General features: G+C 40.0%; 2 protein-coding genes across 2 annotated transcripts in view; one reads left to right on the plus strand and one right to left on the minus strand.

Moving 5' to 3' along the window:
• Positions 1–10,614, plus strand: part of map2 (microtubule-associated protein 2) — a 112,557-nt gene extending 101,943 nt beyond the window's left edge. The window contains exons 18-22 of the mRNA XM_042425357.1: positions 19–111; positions 2,439–2,531; positions 5,892–5,973; positions 7,342–7,454; positions 8,737–10,614. Of these exons, the coding sequence (XP_042281291.1) occupies positions 19–111; positions 2,439–2,531; positions 5,892–5,973; positions 7,342–7,454; positions 8,737–8,958 (603 nt within the window). The 3' untranslated portion in view covers positions 8,959–10,614. The remainder of the gene's footprint in view (positions 1–18; positions 112–2,438; positions 2,532–5,891; positions 5,974–7,341; positions 7,455–8,736) is intronic.
• Positions 10,615–10,836: 222 nt separating this feature from the next.
• Positions 10,837–16,562, minus strand: myl1 (myosin, light chain 1, alkali; skeletal, fast). Its single transcript, XM_042426393.1, has 6 exons — positions 16,315–16,562; positions 15,355–15,382; positions 13,230–13,373; positions 11,837–12,010; positions 11,663–11,740; positions 10,837–11,382 (listed from the first exon to the last, which is right to left on the minus strand). The coding sequence occupies exons 1-6, from the start codon at positions 16,456–16,458 to the stop codon at positions 11,354–11,356; spliced, it is 597 nt and encodes a 198-aa protein (XP_042282327.1). The 5' UTR covers positions 16,459–16,562; the 3' UTR covers positions 10,837–11,353.
• Positions 16,563–17,650: the final 1,088 nt, after the last annotated feature.

Genomic DNA, 17,650 nt, shown 5'->3' on the forward strand with positions numbered 1-17,650 from the left:
CTCTGTATTTCTCCATAGATTCATATTTTAAACAAGAAGCTGGACTTCAGTCACGTACAATCAAAATGCAGCTCCAAGGATAATCTGAAGCACTCTCTCCATGCAGGCAATGTATGTACCCTTCCATCTTTACCCTCTTGATCCTTCGATCGAAGAGATGGGTGAAGACCAGATTTAATTCTAGTTTGTGAGTCTGTCCAAGGAAATTCTACTGTATATTTTAGTGACATGTAACAAGTTTCATCTTGTTGTGCTGTGCAAGGCTGATGGTCTAGTATTATAGTACCCTAGTTTGTATTTTACCTTCATACCTTATTTTCCCATCGTAGTTTGACTCTCACCCTTGAACCTATAATTACATATAACATATAATTCATTGTCTCCCTTTCACCCATAGTTTAAGGGTAACAAAGGTCACTTTTAAAGCTTAGCTTTGCAATTCTAAACATTATATTTTAATCACATACCTTTACACGTGAGCAGCCAATAACAGCTGGTCTGTCAACTTCTGATTTGACACCTGTCAGAGCAGTGCCATAAACAAACCCATAAAACCCACTGTCTGGTGCCAAGGTGGCCTCATTAGAGAGACTGATTCAGCCATATGTAGGAAAACGCCCGCCATGCTCAAATGTCCTTGAATAGATTGCCTTAAGTCCTACCAGCTCCATCTGACAACTGAACAGAGTGAGAACATATAAGAACATACATCATTCAAATTCTAGCTCCTTTCAGTCATTTCACTGCTGGCATTTTTTTTTTAATTTCACATGGAATTGATACTCAGTGTTACCCAAATGAAAGATTAATTTTTAGACAAAGTGAAATTTGTCACAATATTCCTTGCTCCCTCATTTCCTCCTTCCAGCAAGGCAATAATAACTTTTCTTTCAGCACGTAGTGAGCCCCACAATTGATGCTGAAGCAAGAAACCCTGGCTGCAAATGTTAATTTATGTTTCAATTTTGTAAAGATAAAATGTGTGAACTGTTCTGCTTTCATTTTCTGTTCATTTACAGTGCCAAACTGTGGACCTATCGTAGTAAAAAAAGAACAGCCTAAAGCATTTATATTAATTTAATTTCAGACAGATAATCAACTCTAATTCATGATCATAAAGAAATGAGGAGCGTTTGTCAGGGAAATGAAGGAATGGTTAGGCAGAATTTTATTTTTAATTTCTAATATTTTACTGACTCTCAGGAGGACAACGTTTATGGAAACACTTTCGTTAATTGGTCATAAGGACTGTTTAAATTCAGTAGAAACAGAAGGGCTCATGAATTGTACATCAGAAAATTTCTACAAGAAGGACAATAACAGGAAACAATGTGCTAATTGGGAATTGAATGCGCACTGTTTATCACCAATAACCTTGTATGGCTCCTCATTCAAAACTGAAGCTTCTTTTTCATGGTTATGTCTCTCCAGTATACTATGTCAGACACAGTATACATGAGGTATATACTGCAAAGTATGTATGTACTCTCAGTCTATAATTCTCACTTTTTTATTCTTATGGTAGCATTGAATAACCATTTGCATATTCTTATAATGGGTCTTACAGTATTTCAAAGCATTTTAAAGTATTGCTTTGGTGCAAGGAAGTTATCTTGAAGATAAAAGAAAACAGTATAAAGCTCACATACCTCCTCTCCTCTCCTCTCTTCTCCTCTTCTCTCCTCTCCTCTCCTCATGGGATATATATGTACTGTATGTCTTTTTTCAATCCAGTGTAGTTCCCATTGCTTTTACTGTGCTGGGTAAAATGTATATATTGTTGGTGTTATGTACTGCACTGTTCCAACTCTGCTGTGTCTGCATCTGACTCCTGCTTTCTCTCCTTGCAGCTATGAGAGCCATTTACACCGCAGCACACTCATATTTTATCCTTGCATCCTAAACTAATGGTCTCAAGTTTTAGCTGCATTCAATTTGCATCTACTTGTGTCATGTCAGGAAATGTAAAATCACAGAGGGAATTCGGATGACTTACTCACGTATGTACTTGAGGAGTTTTTGACGAGCCTCTTGCCCCTTCTTGTGATACAGTGTGATGTCAAGATTTCTTGAAGGTTTTGCATTTATGGACCCATGTAAAAGAAAATTAATTGCAGAAACATCTTGAAACTTTGATTTCAGTTGGACATCTTTGCAACATTTGTTGCAGGAAATCCAGTGTTGATTCCTCGAAGCAGGCATAGAGTAAAGAGCGTCCTCTTGATGAGACACCAGATGTAGGCCGGGTTTGGTACATAAGCCAGGCTAACACAGAGGGTCAAAGCTCATACTGTGAGACATGTGAGATGAATCTGTCTTGCCTGTTAGCTTAGAGTGTTTATATCAGTGGGTGGATACAAACTTTTTAAGAAAGTGAAGTGTCATGCCAGAAAGCCCAAGCTTTTTCCCACCTTACTCCTCACCTCCGCCCCCTGCAGGTTCTCATCCCCAGTGTTAAGCTGGACTATAGCCATGTTCAGTCTAGGTGTGGGTCCTTGGACAGGAGGGGCTACTCAGCAGGAGGTGGAAACGTGAGTCTTGTGCCGCAAATCCATTGTCTCAGTGTTGATGTCAGTGTTATTCTTGTGTGTTGTGCTGTGTTTTTCAGTGTTGCTTATTCCTTTTCCACCTTGCTTTACAGTTTCTCAGTTTACCACTCACTCATTAAGGCAGCAATGCTGGTGCTCTTTACCTGACTGGTCTTCATTGACACAGCTTTCTCCAGTGGTGGTTTGTGTCCTGCGAGGAATTTTGAGACGAATGGTTGAATGCCTCCTCTCCAGCATATTGACAATATGCAGAAGTGTAGCAGCGCTCTGGTGATAAGGGCCTGATAACTTAAAGATTATTGAAAACTTCTCTCTTGATTTTGCATCACTGAGTTCCCTCAGAATAGCACTTTCCTTTTGCCAATCCTCTCTTTAGTTGCACATGGCAACACTGGGTTACCGGGGCAACAGCTGCATGCTTCATTTTCTTTCCAACAGATCTGAAAAAATGGTGCCAGAAGCATCACATTTATAATTGCAAAAGATGTTTACCTGTGGCTGCAATTAACGTCATACAGCATAACAGACTTGTGGCTGTTCAGATAACGTATTGGTTAAATTTGAGTTTATGATGAAAAAACATAATTATTTAGGGAGTAAATGATGTAAGAGCTTAAACAGGTTTTCAGTGGTATCACGATAGTCAAATTAGATTTCTGTGAGGATTATTGTTCTATTTCCAAATCATTCCTTATTACAAACAGAGCACATGGTAATATGTACAGAAACACAAACTCCTCTCTAATACATCTACCATTTGTGGCATATTCCCCAGACCTCCAGGGGAAATAGAAGCAACATAATGCCATTGTAAATTTGCAAAACACAGGTCTAGTGCTGATTTTTTAAACGAAGCACAAAAAGACAGAATATGGCAGCACTGAGACAAGCAGGAAGGGAGAAAGGGGCCAGTAGATGGAGCCACATCAAAGAAATAGATGTAACAACAGAATCGTTCTATGATACAGCAGCTACCAAACTAGCTTACGCTAAAATAAACACCAAATACCTCAGCTGCCTGATTACTTTATGCTCACCTTGAACTACAGTATGTAATGACATACTGTACATACTTAGTGTTTGAGTTACTTAGCACAGTGCTTCAGATCCTCAGCATTCAAGATGCTCAAAAGCAAGATAAATACTTACTGTCAGTACACAACGACAAAGTCAGACTGCTCACTTTAAATCACAGTTGCTCAGCTGACAGCTCTAGCAGCTGAGGGAGCTGGTTTGCCAAAAACGGCAGATGACAAAGGGAAGGCCAAGGAAAAAGGGTGCACTGCAAGGTTTAAGCCATTAAAATACCAGAAGTGAAGTGGAGTCTCACTCCCTCTGTGCACGGCGTATTTAACTTTGCCTTCATCCTTAAAATGAACACCCAAAATTGTTTTTGTTTCTATCAGACTGTTGTAGAATTTAAAGATATGAAAATACTGTGCTTGGAACAGTAATGTGTGTCTGATATGTTTTTTTTTCCACAAAAAAGTATAATTACCGTATTAAAATTCTTAAAATGGTGTCCACTCTCTCTCCCTCGTTAACAAATCCATAATCTATGAAAATGCAAATATATTTTGTTTCTGAAGTTTAACTGCTGGACACAAGATGTCTCTTACTTCACTGAAAAGTCTATTCTCAGTGTATATGCACTGGAGGCTTCAAGTTTCCTCTTCACACTTGTGTAAGTTGAATATTGGCACAGGATTGGCTTCAAAACCAGTTGTGATGTCACAAATCCCTCTCATAAGACCACCCCATAAAATCAAATTTTCAATGAACACAGAGAAACTTTCCACTTTCAGCAGATGAATGTGAAAACAGCCTTGCAGTGTCAAACTCTGCACATACATCATTCTGCACAGCGAAGCTGAAACATTCAGCCGTAGGAACAAGAAGAACACATTTTTGAGTGGAGGGGGTCTCTAAGATGCCACACTCATCCTGGAGGCTTCAACAGCTCATGACTGACATGACAATGTTTGATATCATATTACACCACCAATGGGTATTTCACATTCAGTAACCTCTTAGTAGAACTGCCAAGGCGTAAAGCAACCAAGTGCAGCTCAAGCAGATTTTAATACTTTATAATGTAGGCCTGTATTTGTTGTTTTACATGCACTTGATACACTTGAGCAGACCTGTCCCTTCCTATTAACCTGTTTTACCCGCAACTAGTGCATTTTATGAATCATGCAAAACAGATTTTTTTTTTTTTTAAAAATCATCACATGTAGTGGACTCTCTGTAAATAATGAGAACATGGCCACAGGAATGAAAACGACTAAAGACTCATTAATCACAGGGTTAAGGGATTTCTTATATTGCTGGAGAGGTGAGCCAACCTGCAGCATGATGTTCACCCACGCTGACACAAACCACATCTCATCTCTTGTCTTTAAACTCACGCTGTATATCTTTGCTAGTGTTAATGCATGTGTGAGGGCGTCCTGGTAGATAAACAGGCTACGGTGCACACTGAAATTTGTGCTCATGGTGTTTTGGTTGGCGTTGTGGCCCAATGAACCGCGTTGTTCATCATTGTCTCGCTTTTCCTGTCAGGCTACTTAAGAAAGCAAGAAATGCCTTTTAAAAAGATGAACACCAAACCATTGGTCACAAAAGACATTTAAATCACTGACTTGAAGTGATTGCTGACCACAGGTGTGTCCCAGTGATTCATCTCAAGATGTAGTATATCTCCTCTTGTTCATTGTGCCGTGTCTAAAGCTTTATAGCTCTGCTCTGTTTGCTGTCTCATCGGTTCACTCCTTACACATATCTCTGTGGTTTCCTCCTTCCTTTCTCTTTAGATCCCCAGGGTGTGTCACATGAACACATATTGCTATCCCCTCACCGCCTGTAGCCACTTTCAACTGTACATTCCTATTTAACTGTCTTACACTGAATCCTCACTGTTATGTTTTATATTTGTTTTCTGAATGTGCCAACACATTTTCAGCTCGGATGTGCACTTTAAAACACAGTTACAGGAGTCACATAGCCTCTATTCAATCTTGGCTTTGGTTGGTTTAAAAGACACCAGCAATTCTCCACACAGCAGAATGCAAGGTCATTTAATAGTCATTGGTATTCTGCACTTGTGCTTTTTTTTGCTTGCGCTTTCTACTAATTACATGCAATTAGATTTCACTGTGTTGAAATGTAGAAAACTGCAAACTTGCACTCTCAGTTGCTCAGATATCCTCTATAAGTTAGAAAAGGAATGATACAATTTGGATCTTTTATGTGGACATCATGAGGGGTCAGCAGGAGTTTTTAATCTCTGTGTGAACTGCGACCTCTGACCTTGTCTCCCTCTGACTTTGCTGCTTACAGGTGCAGATACAGAACAAGAAGATTGATTTGAGCCATGTGACCTCTAAGTGTGGCTCTCTAGACAACATCCATCATCGACCAGGTAACAGACAGCCTGTACACCTTCAGGGGGACATTAACTCAGCATCTTAGGGCATTTCCATTCACCGTCCACATTTTATTTTTTATGAGAAGCAGTGAATCCCTGGCGAGGAGTGCAGTGAGATAGCTTGTGGGGATAGACTGGCACATAGTGTGGAGGACAAAGTTTATATAAATGATCTATGACCTCGAAGTGGTGAAAAGATTGTGGCTTGATAACCAATCACATATAATATCTGTCTGGTAGCATTAGTCCTAATGTCCTACAGGTTGGATGTTCTAAGACTTGTTTACCTGTTTGACAATGAATGTGAAAGCAAGCTCTGACGTTGAATGTAAACCACCAAAAAAAGGAAACCTAATCCAATCTAAATAATACATGCAAATTGCAATTAGCGCTATTATAGTGAGCAACAAGTAGTAACAACAGTAGAAGTCAGCAGTATACTACATTTGGATTGACAGTTTGATGGATCTGTACACAGGCGGCCGAATGTGGGAGGTGTTGTGATTGCTGGCGGCCTTGCCGTGTGTGTGAGTGTGGAGCAGGATGCTGATGAATTGGATTGTGTCAAACCTGGAGATGGTTATACATCCAATCTGGGTTTTTCATTCAAATCACAGAATGTGAAAAAACCAAAAAATCCTGCAAACTGTTGGAGCCACAGGCACAGAGTAGGACTAAAAAAAGATACAGTTTGATGATTACCCCAAATAATTGGGAAATTGTGTTTTGGGAGGTTTCTGTTGAGTTTTCAGTTTTTGAAACTCAATTCTGTTATTCTCTACTGCAATGGGATGGTGGTATGATGTTCAGTGCTGGATATATCAAAACCTTTGCACATGAAACCAAATCTGCATGATTAGATAACAACTACAGTTTCTTTTATTATTATTTGAGTGAACTGGCTCTTTAAATCATTACTGTTGGAAGCAATAAAATTACTGTCAACCAAAAACACTGCAAACTGATTTTTAATGCAATGCTGGAAAGATGACATAACATTATCAACAGGGATGCTGGCACTTCATGTATCTTAGAAAAGTTTGAGAAGTGGAAACCCTTTTTCCCCTCCCAGATGCAAATGAAACCAGATGGTGATAACTTCAGGTCCTGCAGCTCCATCTGCTGGTCTCATTATCTCATGTTTATATTTGATAACCTTCATTTATTGAGGGCTTTTTGGCCATGCATATTTTCAACTGATGTCCCTTTTGTTATTGTTGTTTTGAACAGGCACAATTTCCAACCTTTTTCTGTCATTATAAGCCTAGACAAACTCCATACACAAATAGATTTGAATATAATTTATTCTCATGTCTCAGTTTTGCCTGTACCCTTTTTTACACCTCCTTTACTTCTCCTCAGGGGGCGGTAACGTGCGTATTGAGAGTGTGAAGTTGGACTTCAAAGACAAAGCCCAAGCCAAGGTGGGTTCCCTGGATAATGCTCACCACATTCCTGGTGGAGGCCATGTCACGGTAAGTGTCAGCTCCAGTCTCCCAATCCATGATTTAAAGGAAAACATCAAGTTTTTGAGAGATTGTCTTATTAGTCAGTTTAGATACATAGTCAATCAAGAAACACGTTTTTCTTCTTTTTTTTTTAAGTAGCTTTGCATGTTAAAGGAGGAATGAGTAGGATTTGTTGGTTGGTTGGCCCCTCCTCCCCGGCTCAACGACACCAGAAACACTAAGCTGCAGTGCAGCCATAGACTGTAAAAGAATAATGGATGTAGCCACCGTGACATCACCCATTGGTTTGTGGACTCCCGTTTTGAAGCCTCGAGTTTGACATTTTGACCATCGCCATCTTGGATTTTTGGATGAGAGGGTGGAGCTGGCACTAGCTGCTAGCTTTGTTAGCACAGTGCATTTGCAGTCTATTGTTAACTGTAGTAATGCTAATGCTAATGCTTATTTTGGCCAGTGAAAAACAGGCTGCTGACCACTGGAAAGAATGCAGGTTTAAGGCACTTCCACACTGGTTTCACTCTTCATACCCAGAGCTTGCCACTTGAGTGCAGCGCTATGTCGCCATGTTTTTATAAAGTCCCGCCCTCACACCCTAGGTGCTGGTATTGGTTGGAGGCTACACACCCACTGCCCATAAGTGATGATTGAGAGGGATTATTTTTGTATGAGTCTATACATTTTTTTTTTAGGAAAATCCTACTCATTCTGCCTTTAAATACATTTTTTTTATTGAAGCTACAGTCTGCAGATTTTTCAGTTGCTGTAATTTGTCAATTTACTGGTAAAGTGAAGAGAGTGTAGACAGAAAAATCTTCCATGTACCTTATTATAATGTTAAAAAATATGCGGCATAGTTTCTCATAACATACAGTTTTACCAAAGTTTTGCTGAAAAATATTTATTTATGCGATATATGTTTAAAAATGTGTTTCCAACAGTCAATCTTCCAAAAACTTGTTGTATTCCTTTATCTGCCAGTGAGGGTAGCGATAAAGGTACAGTATACGCCACAGTCACTACATAATGTGGAAGTTAATCCAACTACCCTAAATTTTGTTGATCAAGTATTCAGTTAGGCTCTGATGTCAACTAAGGGCGAAGAACAACGGCCTTCGAGTAAAGTCTACAAAACAGACTTGTGCAGGTCTCTCAGGTTAAACACAATTTGCAGAGGTTCTTAAGCTGACTCACAAACATACATATAATTTGGTTCACTCAACATGATATGAAAATAATATATTTCTTCTTCCCCATACTCTTCTTATATCACGTCATGTGCCTCTGCTAGATTGAGAGCCACAGGCTGATGTTCCGCGACCAAGCTAAGGCAAGAGTGGACCATGGAGCTGACATCATCATCCAGTCGCCAGGCTTGTCCGGCTCAGTGTCTCCCCACCGCCACCGGGACAGCCAGCTATCCTCCTCCGGCAGTCTCAACATGATGGAGTCACCGCAGTTAGCGACCCTAGCCGAGGATGTCACTGCAGCTCTGGCCAAGCAGGGTTTGTGAACACTGGATCTCTGGATTGCTGCTCTGCACCCCGGACGTCCTCACCCTGATCCCCTCAAACTTTTCGGCCCACTCCTGCCGCCCTGAGGCCAACCTGTTACCACAACTACTCAGCTAAACCACAGCCTCTAAACATCTCCACTTCAAGATCCATCACTCAAACACCAACTCTAAGTAGAGACTCGAGTTAGGAGCTACTGTACTTTGGTCCTCTTTATTTCCTGTCTATTTTAATCCAAAATATGTGCTATTTGGCCTCTCTTTTTGAATGATGTTGCATAGAATAGTTCAGTCTGAGCACTGGTCCTAGATAGGATTGAGTGGTATATACAAAGTGGGGACCAGGTATTGGCTTGACTGGCCCTGGATCAGTGTTTTGAAGAAGCTACAGCTTTTTTTCCACATATGTGGCCATATATGTGGAAGTAATGTGGCCAGCACACCATGCAGCACGTGTTGTTCTTGCTCAGTAAACGTGCATGGACGCCAGACCCCTTAACAAACCAAGCATCCTTACTGCAAGTCATTCTTGTCATCCAATATATAATATACTTAACAAATATATATAGAAACATGTATAAAAATACAAGTTTGTTGCCATCTATATGTCCTCAAAACATTTTAAAAGGAAGCGACAATATGGCTATAAAATATACCTGTAAAATTGCATTATTGCAAGTACCAGGTCATGTTATGACAAGCATGTATTGATTCTAATATTAAAAGAGGCTATTTTGTAATTTAAAAAAGGATTTTAGTAAGTTATTTCCTCAAGTATTGGATAAAAACTAAACAAGTTCATGTTTTGTAGTTATTAGTTGTTTACAGTGTAATGCTTGGTGACAATGTCAGACAGCTGATTTGGTGTTGCTAAGGAATGCAGCTCAGTCCTGTTGAAGAGCATCATACACATGTACCTGCTCAGTAGTTCAAGATAGTTTATACACCAGAACAGTAATAAACACAAGAACTGAATTTCATTCTACAAACACCAATCTGAAAAGGAAACAATAAAAAGAATCGTGTCTTTACAGCTGCAGTAAATTAGCTCACATGAATGAAGAGTATAGACTTTCCTCTGCTAACACAGGCGATGTTGTGCTCATCAGGACAGTCTCTTGTTTGAACCACAGAGGAAGAAGCTACAATTGCAACATGAGATTTTAGCAGAAGATGCAGCTACTCTGAAATCTGTCTGTGTGTGCGTTTGGTGCAGATCCCATGCCGTTTTACGACGGATGCTACCGTATCTGGATGTTTTGTTGCAATATGTGGAAAAAGAAAGTGAAAAAAAAAATATTTTGAAAAATCCATTAAAAAGATAGTTCATGAAGAAAAATAAAATGACCGAGGGAACTCGGATTCTGTTACATCTGTTAGGAAAAAAAAGTGTGTTTGGGTGATCTAGTTTCTTTTTCAGACACCATTTGTGGTATATCCTGCCTCCTGCCTAATTACTGCCCTCACCTGCAACTGTTTGTTTGCTTCTGTGTTTTTTCTGCATTCCCCATCTCCGTGTGCCCCCTCCCCACCTCCTGCTCCACCTTACAGCAACTGTAAATGTATTTAAAAGGTCAAGTAGATGTACGCAGTTTTTCTCTTGTTGATATGACACCAATTACAATAATTAATGACAATAAAAAGGACAACAAATGATACTGGAGTGCTGTCTTCCTTTCAGATGATAAGACATACAGTTAAAGGAATAGTTCAACATTGTGGGAAATTAGATTAGAAGATTGGTATCAGTCTTTTCCTCTGTCTCTCGATAAGAAAGCAAATATGCGTATTTCAAAAAATGCCAAGACCATTCCCTTAACATGCATCTGGCTGAATGAATTATGCAAATGACTTGCATTAAATAAATGGAGTCAAAAATTTGGAAATAAAATTGGAGTTTATTGTGAATTGGCAGAGGAGAGTACAATAAATTAAGACTCAGGGATGGGTTGGTTGAGGAGTGGATTCATTTTGATGGGCAATCCTGGGCCAAACCAGTCACTTTAATGGCAGATAGACAGCCAGCCAGGCAGTAAGTGACCGGTGGGGGGTGTTCATCATTATCCATCTTCCCCTCCATCACTGCTCTGCTGTGAAAACCAGTGATGACAAAAAACCCCCGATAGACAGGGGCACGTGGGTGTGGATGAGGAAAAGGATATATCTCGTTAGAACTCGCGACAGCTTCCAGAACAGGAGGAGGAGAGAAAAAAAGAGCGCCAGTTGGACAAAAAGAGAAAAAAAAGTGTTGAACAAAACAAAAGGATTCAGAAATGACATCTCATAGTCCTTTGTTCCCCCTGCTTCCTCAGGTGGTGCAGGAAACAGCGAGTGGATGTCGTGACACCATGGGGTCTGCACATATTCAATGCTCACCACCGCAGTGGCAGGGTCCTTACACAGACATGATGTGCTTCACAAAGGCTGCAGATGAAGACCAGGGTACCAAACAGAGAGGAGAGAAGAGAAGGAAAATGATTGAGTGAGGAGAATGCGTATATTATCAATATTCAATTAAATGCAGCCTTGAAAGTTCAGATGCAGAGCTATAAATGACATAAAGCAGCTGAGATATTTACTACAACACAATAAAATGTGTTTAGTCTGGTTTATGTAATTTTAATTTCTGCAAAGAATGGAAATTGACACCTCACTTCCAGGATTAAATATGCATTTACAGTCATATTATTGTATAATGGCTCACCCTCATAGTTGACACAGCCACTCTCGTCCTCCTGACCCTGCATGAGAGCGTCAATCTCAGCCTCAGTCATCTTCTCTCCTGTAGGGGGAGGCAGAGGACAATGAATATTAGTTATAACACACAAACACACACATAGTAACACAATACAGTCATACCACCAGAGCCTTTACTTACCCAGTGTTGACAGGACAATGCGCAGCTCAGCGCCCATCACTGTGCCGTTGCCCTCCTTGTCAAAGACGCGCAGACCCTCAACGTAATCCTCATATCCTGCCTTGTTTGGGCTGTTGATGACGGTCTGAAGCATGGGCAGGAAGCCCTCGAACTCTACTCTCTTGTTAGTCATGTCTGCATGAAAGGAGACAGAAATAACAGTCAGTGGAGGTGAAGATGCCAGACAGGTTGAGACAACAGGCACCACACTTATTTTACCATCACAACAATATTTATTCACCTTTCTACTACAGGCTCTACTTTGTTACAAACTTTCATGATGGAGCCCAGTGAAGCTTTGTGACAAAGTGACAATTTGGATGGATATGTGTATTGTTTACATGTTTATAAGAGACAGCACTGGCTGTCAGTAGTGCTCAAGTCTCATGGTGTAATTTTGGTTAGAAGATTGAGGCCTGTGCTACCTGTCTGCACAGACCACATTAGAAGCACATATTAAAAGTGCAATTCTGTGCTTTTTCATAGTTTTACCAAGCAATGTGTGTGGTAATATATGCCATTAAGACCCTAACAAAATATACAGTATAAATAACAACCCCAGACTAAGTTTTATATAGAAGAAAAGTGTGCTAAGGCTCCCGGTTGAAACACATGTGAACTTTTGCACGTGACCATACCAAACAGTGATGTTTCATTGTATACAGTGAGTGTGTACTGCTGTGCTGCACTTCACAAATTGGACAGTGTATCCAGCAACTAGCTGGCAGCACTAGTAGGATTTTCCACCTGTGTGTATTTACTCTAAAAGATGCAGCTTATTCACTGGTGGAGATTCTGACCCTACTCCATTAGTTTTATTTGGTTTTGTTTTATTCAGATTCTAGCTACAAAAGCCACAAATGATGTCCTATCCCTAATCCTCCCACTTTCCAAAATGCACCAAAAACCAAGCAAAATGCCCAAATTCACAAGTGATTAATGAAAACAGAGCCATTCAATGCTGGTTACCCCACACACTCTAAACATCATTTCAGACAAATCATCTCTACCTAGTGCTTATCAGTCATAATGTTTATGTTTATTTAAAAGGGCAGCTAGTAATGCTATCTGTACAAAAAACACCAAAAAACATCATCATTATCATTAACTGGACTAGAAGTAGTATCTTGTATGTCCAGTAGTCTACATTAGTCATTCAGTCACTGGAACAATCAAATTATTACTGAATACTTGCACTTTTTAAGAATTACTTTTTTTGCACAAAATTGTCTAATTTAAATGTAATGAATTTCACAAAAGTGTCCTCAAAACTATAAATCTGTTAAGTCTTAACATCAGCCCTTAAATCTTCACCCAATTCAATGGTAGAGCAACAACTAAATACGTCTCTTACCTTCAGCAGAGGGCATTCCAAGCAGTTTGGCCACATCCTTGTTGGTGGGGTTCTGTCCCAGAGCACGCATGATGTCAGCAATCTGGTTGTAAGCCACCTTGTTATCACCCACCCTGTCGAAGAGACCGAAGGCCTCCTTGTAGTCTGTAGAGCAGGAGGAGAAGTGGATATGATCACCTTAGTGAATCCAGTATTCGTGAGTTTGTGTGTCAGAGGTGTTCAACAGTGAGCTTATAATGACCTAACTGTACCTTGTGATGCCATGATTTTGTACAATGTAATATTTCTATTATATTCTTTTAAAGACTTTAAACAATTCAACTACTGTAGTATTTTATCCAATATGGTGATTTCTATAGAAAGTGGTATTTATTACAGAAACTTCAGTGCGCAAGATTCTCTGACTTTATTTTTTATTTGTTTATTGTTATAAATGATGTCCTAGAATTACAATAACAATTGTAATTTTAGAATTTGTTTTTATTTGATTTTTCATGTTACTTTATTTATTATATTGAACCAAGTCTATGAGGTCTATTAAGTTGTGAAGAAGCATTTTACATTTAATTGATTAAACTTGGCTTGAATTCATTTGTATGTTTTTTTTTTATTTATGTATGTAGAAAAGTATTTAATCTAATTTATTTTATATTCCTGCAGAGTCTTCAATGTTGGTCAGTAGATGGAAAACAAAACAATGAAAGGTAGTGGTCTGTAGCTTGTACTTGTGACTGTGTCATGCCTGCCAGCAGGTGGAGGCAGATCCTCCACAAACTGACAGGAAATATGTAACAAGGGCAAAACATCTCTATAGGTTGAGGTATTATTGGCTGAATAGCCAGACTCCTACAGCGCTAAGTCACCCTTCATACTATTTCTATCTCAGCTGTCCCTCTCTCTCTCTCTCAGCAGGGCTGTGGGCTCTTTTAAAAGACCACCTTGGAATTGATAAACATAGCTGAGAATATGAGCCCCCTCCTTTTAAAGGCAAGGCCCCTCAGTGTGTGAGCTGAGTAAAAGTAGGGAATGCTGACTTCAGCGTACCAAGCAGCCTGCCAGACGACAGGTCCGGTGTCCAATCCAGGGTCATCAGGGACAAAATAGCAAACCGGTTTTTCTTCTTTCTAAAATACTACACTGTTACCCTTTAATCCATCTGTTATCCCTAAAATAAACTGCTGAAGAAATTGGCTGCTGTGAAAAAATGTAGACTCTTGGCACATCGTTTGATATCACTGATCAAGTGTCACAAGATCTTATATCACCAATAAATGGCCAATAAATAATCTGCAGTTAATGTTAGGGCACGTGGATTGGCTGAATTGACGCTCTGCCCTCCAGTCTTGAAATGAAGCCCTCTACATGAGTGGTCTCCCGCTACTTTGGCACAATAATCTGATTTTTGTTCAGCCTTTTGACCTTCAACCAGTTCATCTACTGTGTCAGTTTTACCTACTCTGGTTGAAGGTGATAATTAGTACAATCAGCTGTTTGTTTGGAGTGAAGCCCAGCAGATGTTTAGCACAACATGCACAGCACACTACTTTTTAAGTACACTTCGATTTGCCAAATGTTGCACTGACAACAGCTGACAATTACTTGAGAAGTTTTCACTTTCTTTATTTACATAACTAGCAACAGAAATCATGATTTTGTAGAAAATGGCTGTAGATATTTTCCTTGAGATTGCATTCAAGTTTTGATGTGATTACACCATGCTCCTGAAAACACACCTGTTTTTATTGTTTTGTGACAAAAGTTACCTAAATTTTTCTGGGGAGCTGAGTAGTTTCTTGGCATTGTTTAATAACTATCAGATTTCACAATGCATTCTGATTTCCAATGGAACGTCAAAACCCAAAAATGACAGAAGTGACCATCTGTCATGAACACTTTACAAGCAAGTCTGTAGCATGCTGCAGGATGGCACTGAGCTAATGTTCATCTTTAAGAGAAGGCCACAGTTTTCTGCATTGTACAAACTTGATGTTTCTGGCATAGCAGTTCATTACAGTGATAGCTTTTTTTTTGATTTGCAGCAGACCAAGAGATACTCAAGAGAAAGATGAGTTGAGGTTTTTGGAGAGTGTCATGTGGCTGCAAAGGTAAAATGAGGTTTACTTACCCTCAATCTGGTCTGCACTGAATTCCACCTGGAAGTCAATACAAAGCACCAATGTTAGTTTTGCATAGCTCAGAAAACAACACAATTCTTGAGATGTTTTACAAGCCATTTAATCTTTAACACAACCACATTTATTCAAAAGAACCATAACCATAACCGCCCAGTATCACCACACCATAACCAGGTGTTTATCTTAATCTGAATTAATCAATCAGGTCTAAATTGGGATTCAATTTGTCTCTTTGCCAACATTAGCTTCGCATGGTGGTACCCGATCTGTGGAGGTCCATCTTTAGCTACATTAACATGTCCACATTTGGTGTCACCCTGCATTGCCATCATACAGAAGTCACCACTCTGTTAGTCCAATCCAGAGAGCTGGGGGTGTGGTTTGAGTCATTGTGAGCTATCCAGGGTTCTAGTCATTCTCCTCAGTCCTCTGCACAACTCTTGAGTGTGGTCCTTCAAAACAACAGCTGCTCTCACTGTGAACTTTGCATCCACTCATAGATGATTATATGAATGTGTCTACTTTGGTCTGTGTCTGATTTCTTTGTACCCGGCCAGTCATGTTAAGGTGAAGATAGATGTGCAATGCACATCTAATAAACCAAAGATCCTAATTTAGTAAGATTCTGACCTCCCCCTTCATTACCATCACAGTTTTCTTGGATATGAAGGGTGAACAATTATGCTGTATCTGTGCTGTAAATAAATTGACACTCATGATCAAAGTAGTATCAACAGCTCTCTATTATTCTCACATTGTCTTTCCTTCAATGTATGAAATAAAACAAGAAATGCTTCTTTTGTCTAGGGCCCCTCAAGAACCTCACTAGAATACGTCTAGTTCTGTCATGCAACTCAGAGTGGAACTAAAAAAGTCAAATCCCAGCTCTTCCTGAGCAGCCATCATCCTATCTCCATCCCTCCCCACAGCAGACCAGATCATGCTTGTACCTTGACGGCGGACAGGTCGACAGCGGCAGGCGCTGCGGGAGCAGGGGCTGGCTCGGGTGCAGGTGCAGGTGCAGGTGCAGGCTCGGCCTTCTTGGCAGGTTCGGCCTTCTTGGCGGGAGCCTTAGCGTCCTTCTTGGGTGCCATTTCAGCTGATAATATAAGTACTTTGTTCCTGAAACACAGACAATTCCCGGTTCGGGCGACAACACAAGGAGTGTAGCACAGACTGGAGCGGACTCGGAGCAAGAAATCACCGTTTGGGCGTATATATATGAGGCTATTTTTCCTCTTGACCCCCGTCAACGCTGTTCCTGTGTGAGGATTGGACAGCGGATGGGAGGGGTGTGTGTGTGTATGCGTGGACCAACTCTAAACATGGAATATAGGGGCTGCGGTGCAGAAAGTGTTTATTTATGCCATATATATATATATGTATAATCAAAAACGAAAACATTGGAAAGTGAGGTCACATGGGGCTATGTGATTTCCTGTGGACCACAAGTGAACAGTTCCACTTTTACGCACAGCGTTACGCACCATTACGCACAATCTAGTCCCATCTGAGAAACATTTGATGTTTTAACGCCTTACGAATAATCCTGGACCTATTTCGCCATCTCTATAGTCTAATGTGATATCTAGCCTAACTAATTTGATCAGCCAACGGTTTTAAAGCATTCATAATTCTTCCTAAAAGCCCGAATCGAGCGCTGAGAGAGCGGGGAGCATTTCCCTATAAAGTGATCCATTATGGAGTTGCACACATCAGTCTCTGTCAGGGAGAAATGGCTTAAATCAACCTCAGGAATAAGATACCGGAAATAAGACGAGCGTTTCCCAGAAAAGAAAAAAAGATACTGAGGTCAGATGTCCTGAGCACTGTATGGCAGAAGTGTCGGTGTAGGATGTAGTTGGGGGGGAAATAAATCTCTGTCTATTAACTTTGTAATTTGATGACACCATCTATATTTATCCTTTATTTTATTTGAGTCATTTAAAATTACTTTTTGGTTTGCCTTATCATAGACATTTTATTCACCACAGCATCACTGATGTGTCTCATCTCAACTCTAGTGGACTCATAAGTGGCTCCATCTTTGAAAACTAATGTTGTGTAGTCCAGCACTGCATATAACTTTATTTTAAATTCTAGCATACATCCCAGATATTTCCAAAATACAGTTATCCTAAATGTTTGAGGAAATGTGCATAAAATGATGCAACCACATCTAGAATATTTGCATTTGATGCAATGATGCAGCCACAAGAACTTCGCAAATTGGGTTGAATATTTTTACTCATGAGCATCCCATCTGTGGCTGGAACAAACACATTT

The sequence above is a fragment of the Thunnus maccoyii genome, chromosome 11 (assembly GCF_910596095.1).
Source record: "Thunnus maccoyii chromosome 11, fThuMac1.1, whole genome shotgun sequence".
NCBI lineage: Eukaryota > Metazoa > Chordata > Actinopteri > Scombriformes > Scombridae > Thunnus > Thunnus maccoyii.

Bases quoted from the DNA above. Each gene is read 5' to 3' on its own strand.
- myl1 (XM_042426393.1), bottom strand. From the start codon at position 16,458: ATGGCACCCAAGAAGGACGCTAAGGCTCCCGCCAAGAAGGCCGAACCT. The intron at 12,011-13,229 runs GTAAGAGACGTA...CCTTTCATGCAG, and splicing joins TGGAATGCCCTCTGCTGAAG to ACATGACTAACAAGAGAGTA. The intron at 11,383-11,662 runs GTGAGCCATTAT...CTTCATCTGCAG, and splicing joins TGGCTGTGTCAACTATGAGG to CCTTTGTGAAGCACATCATG.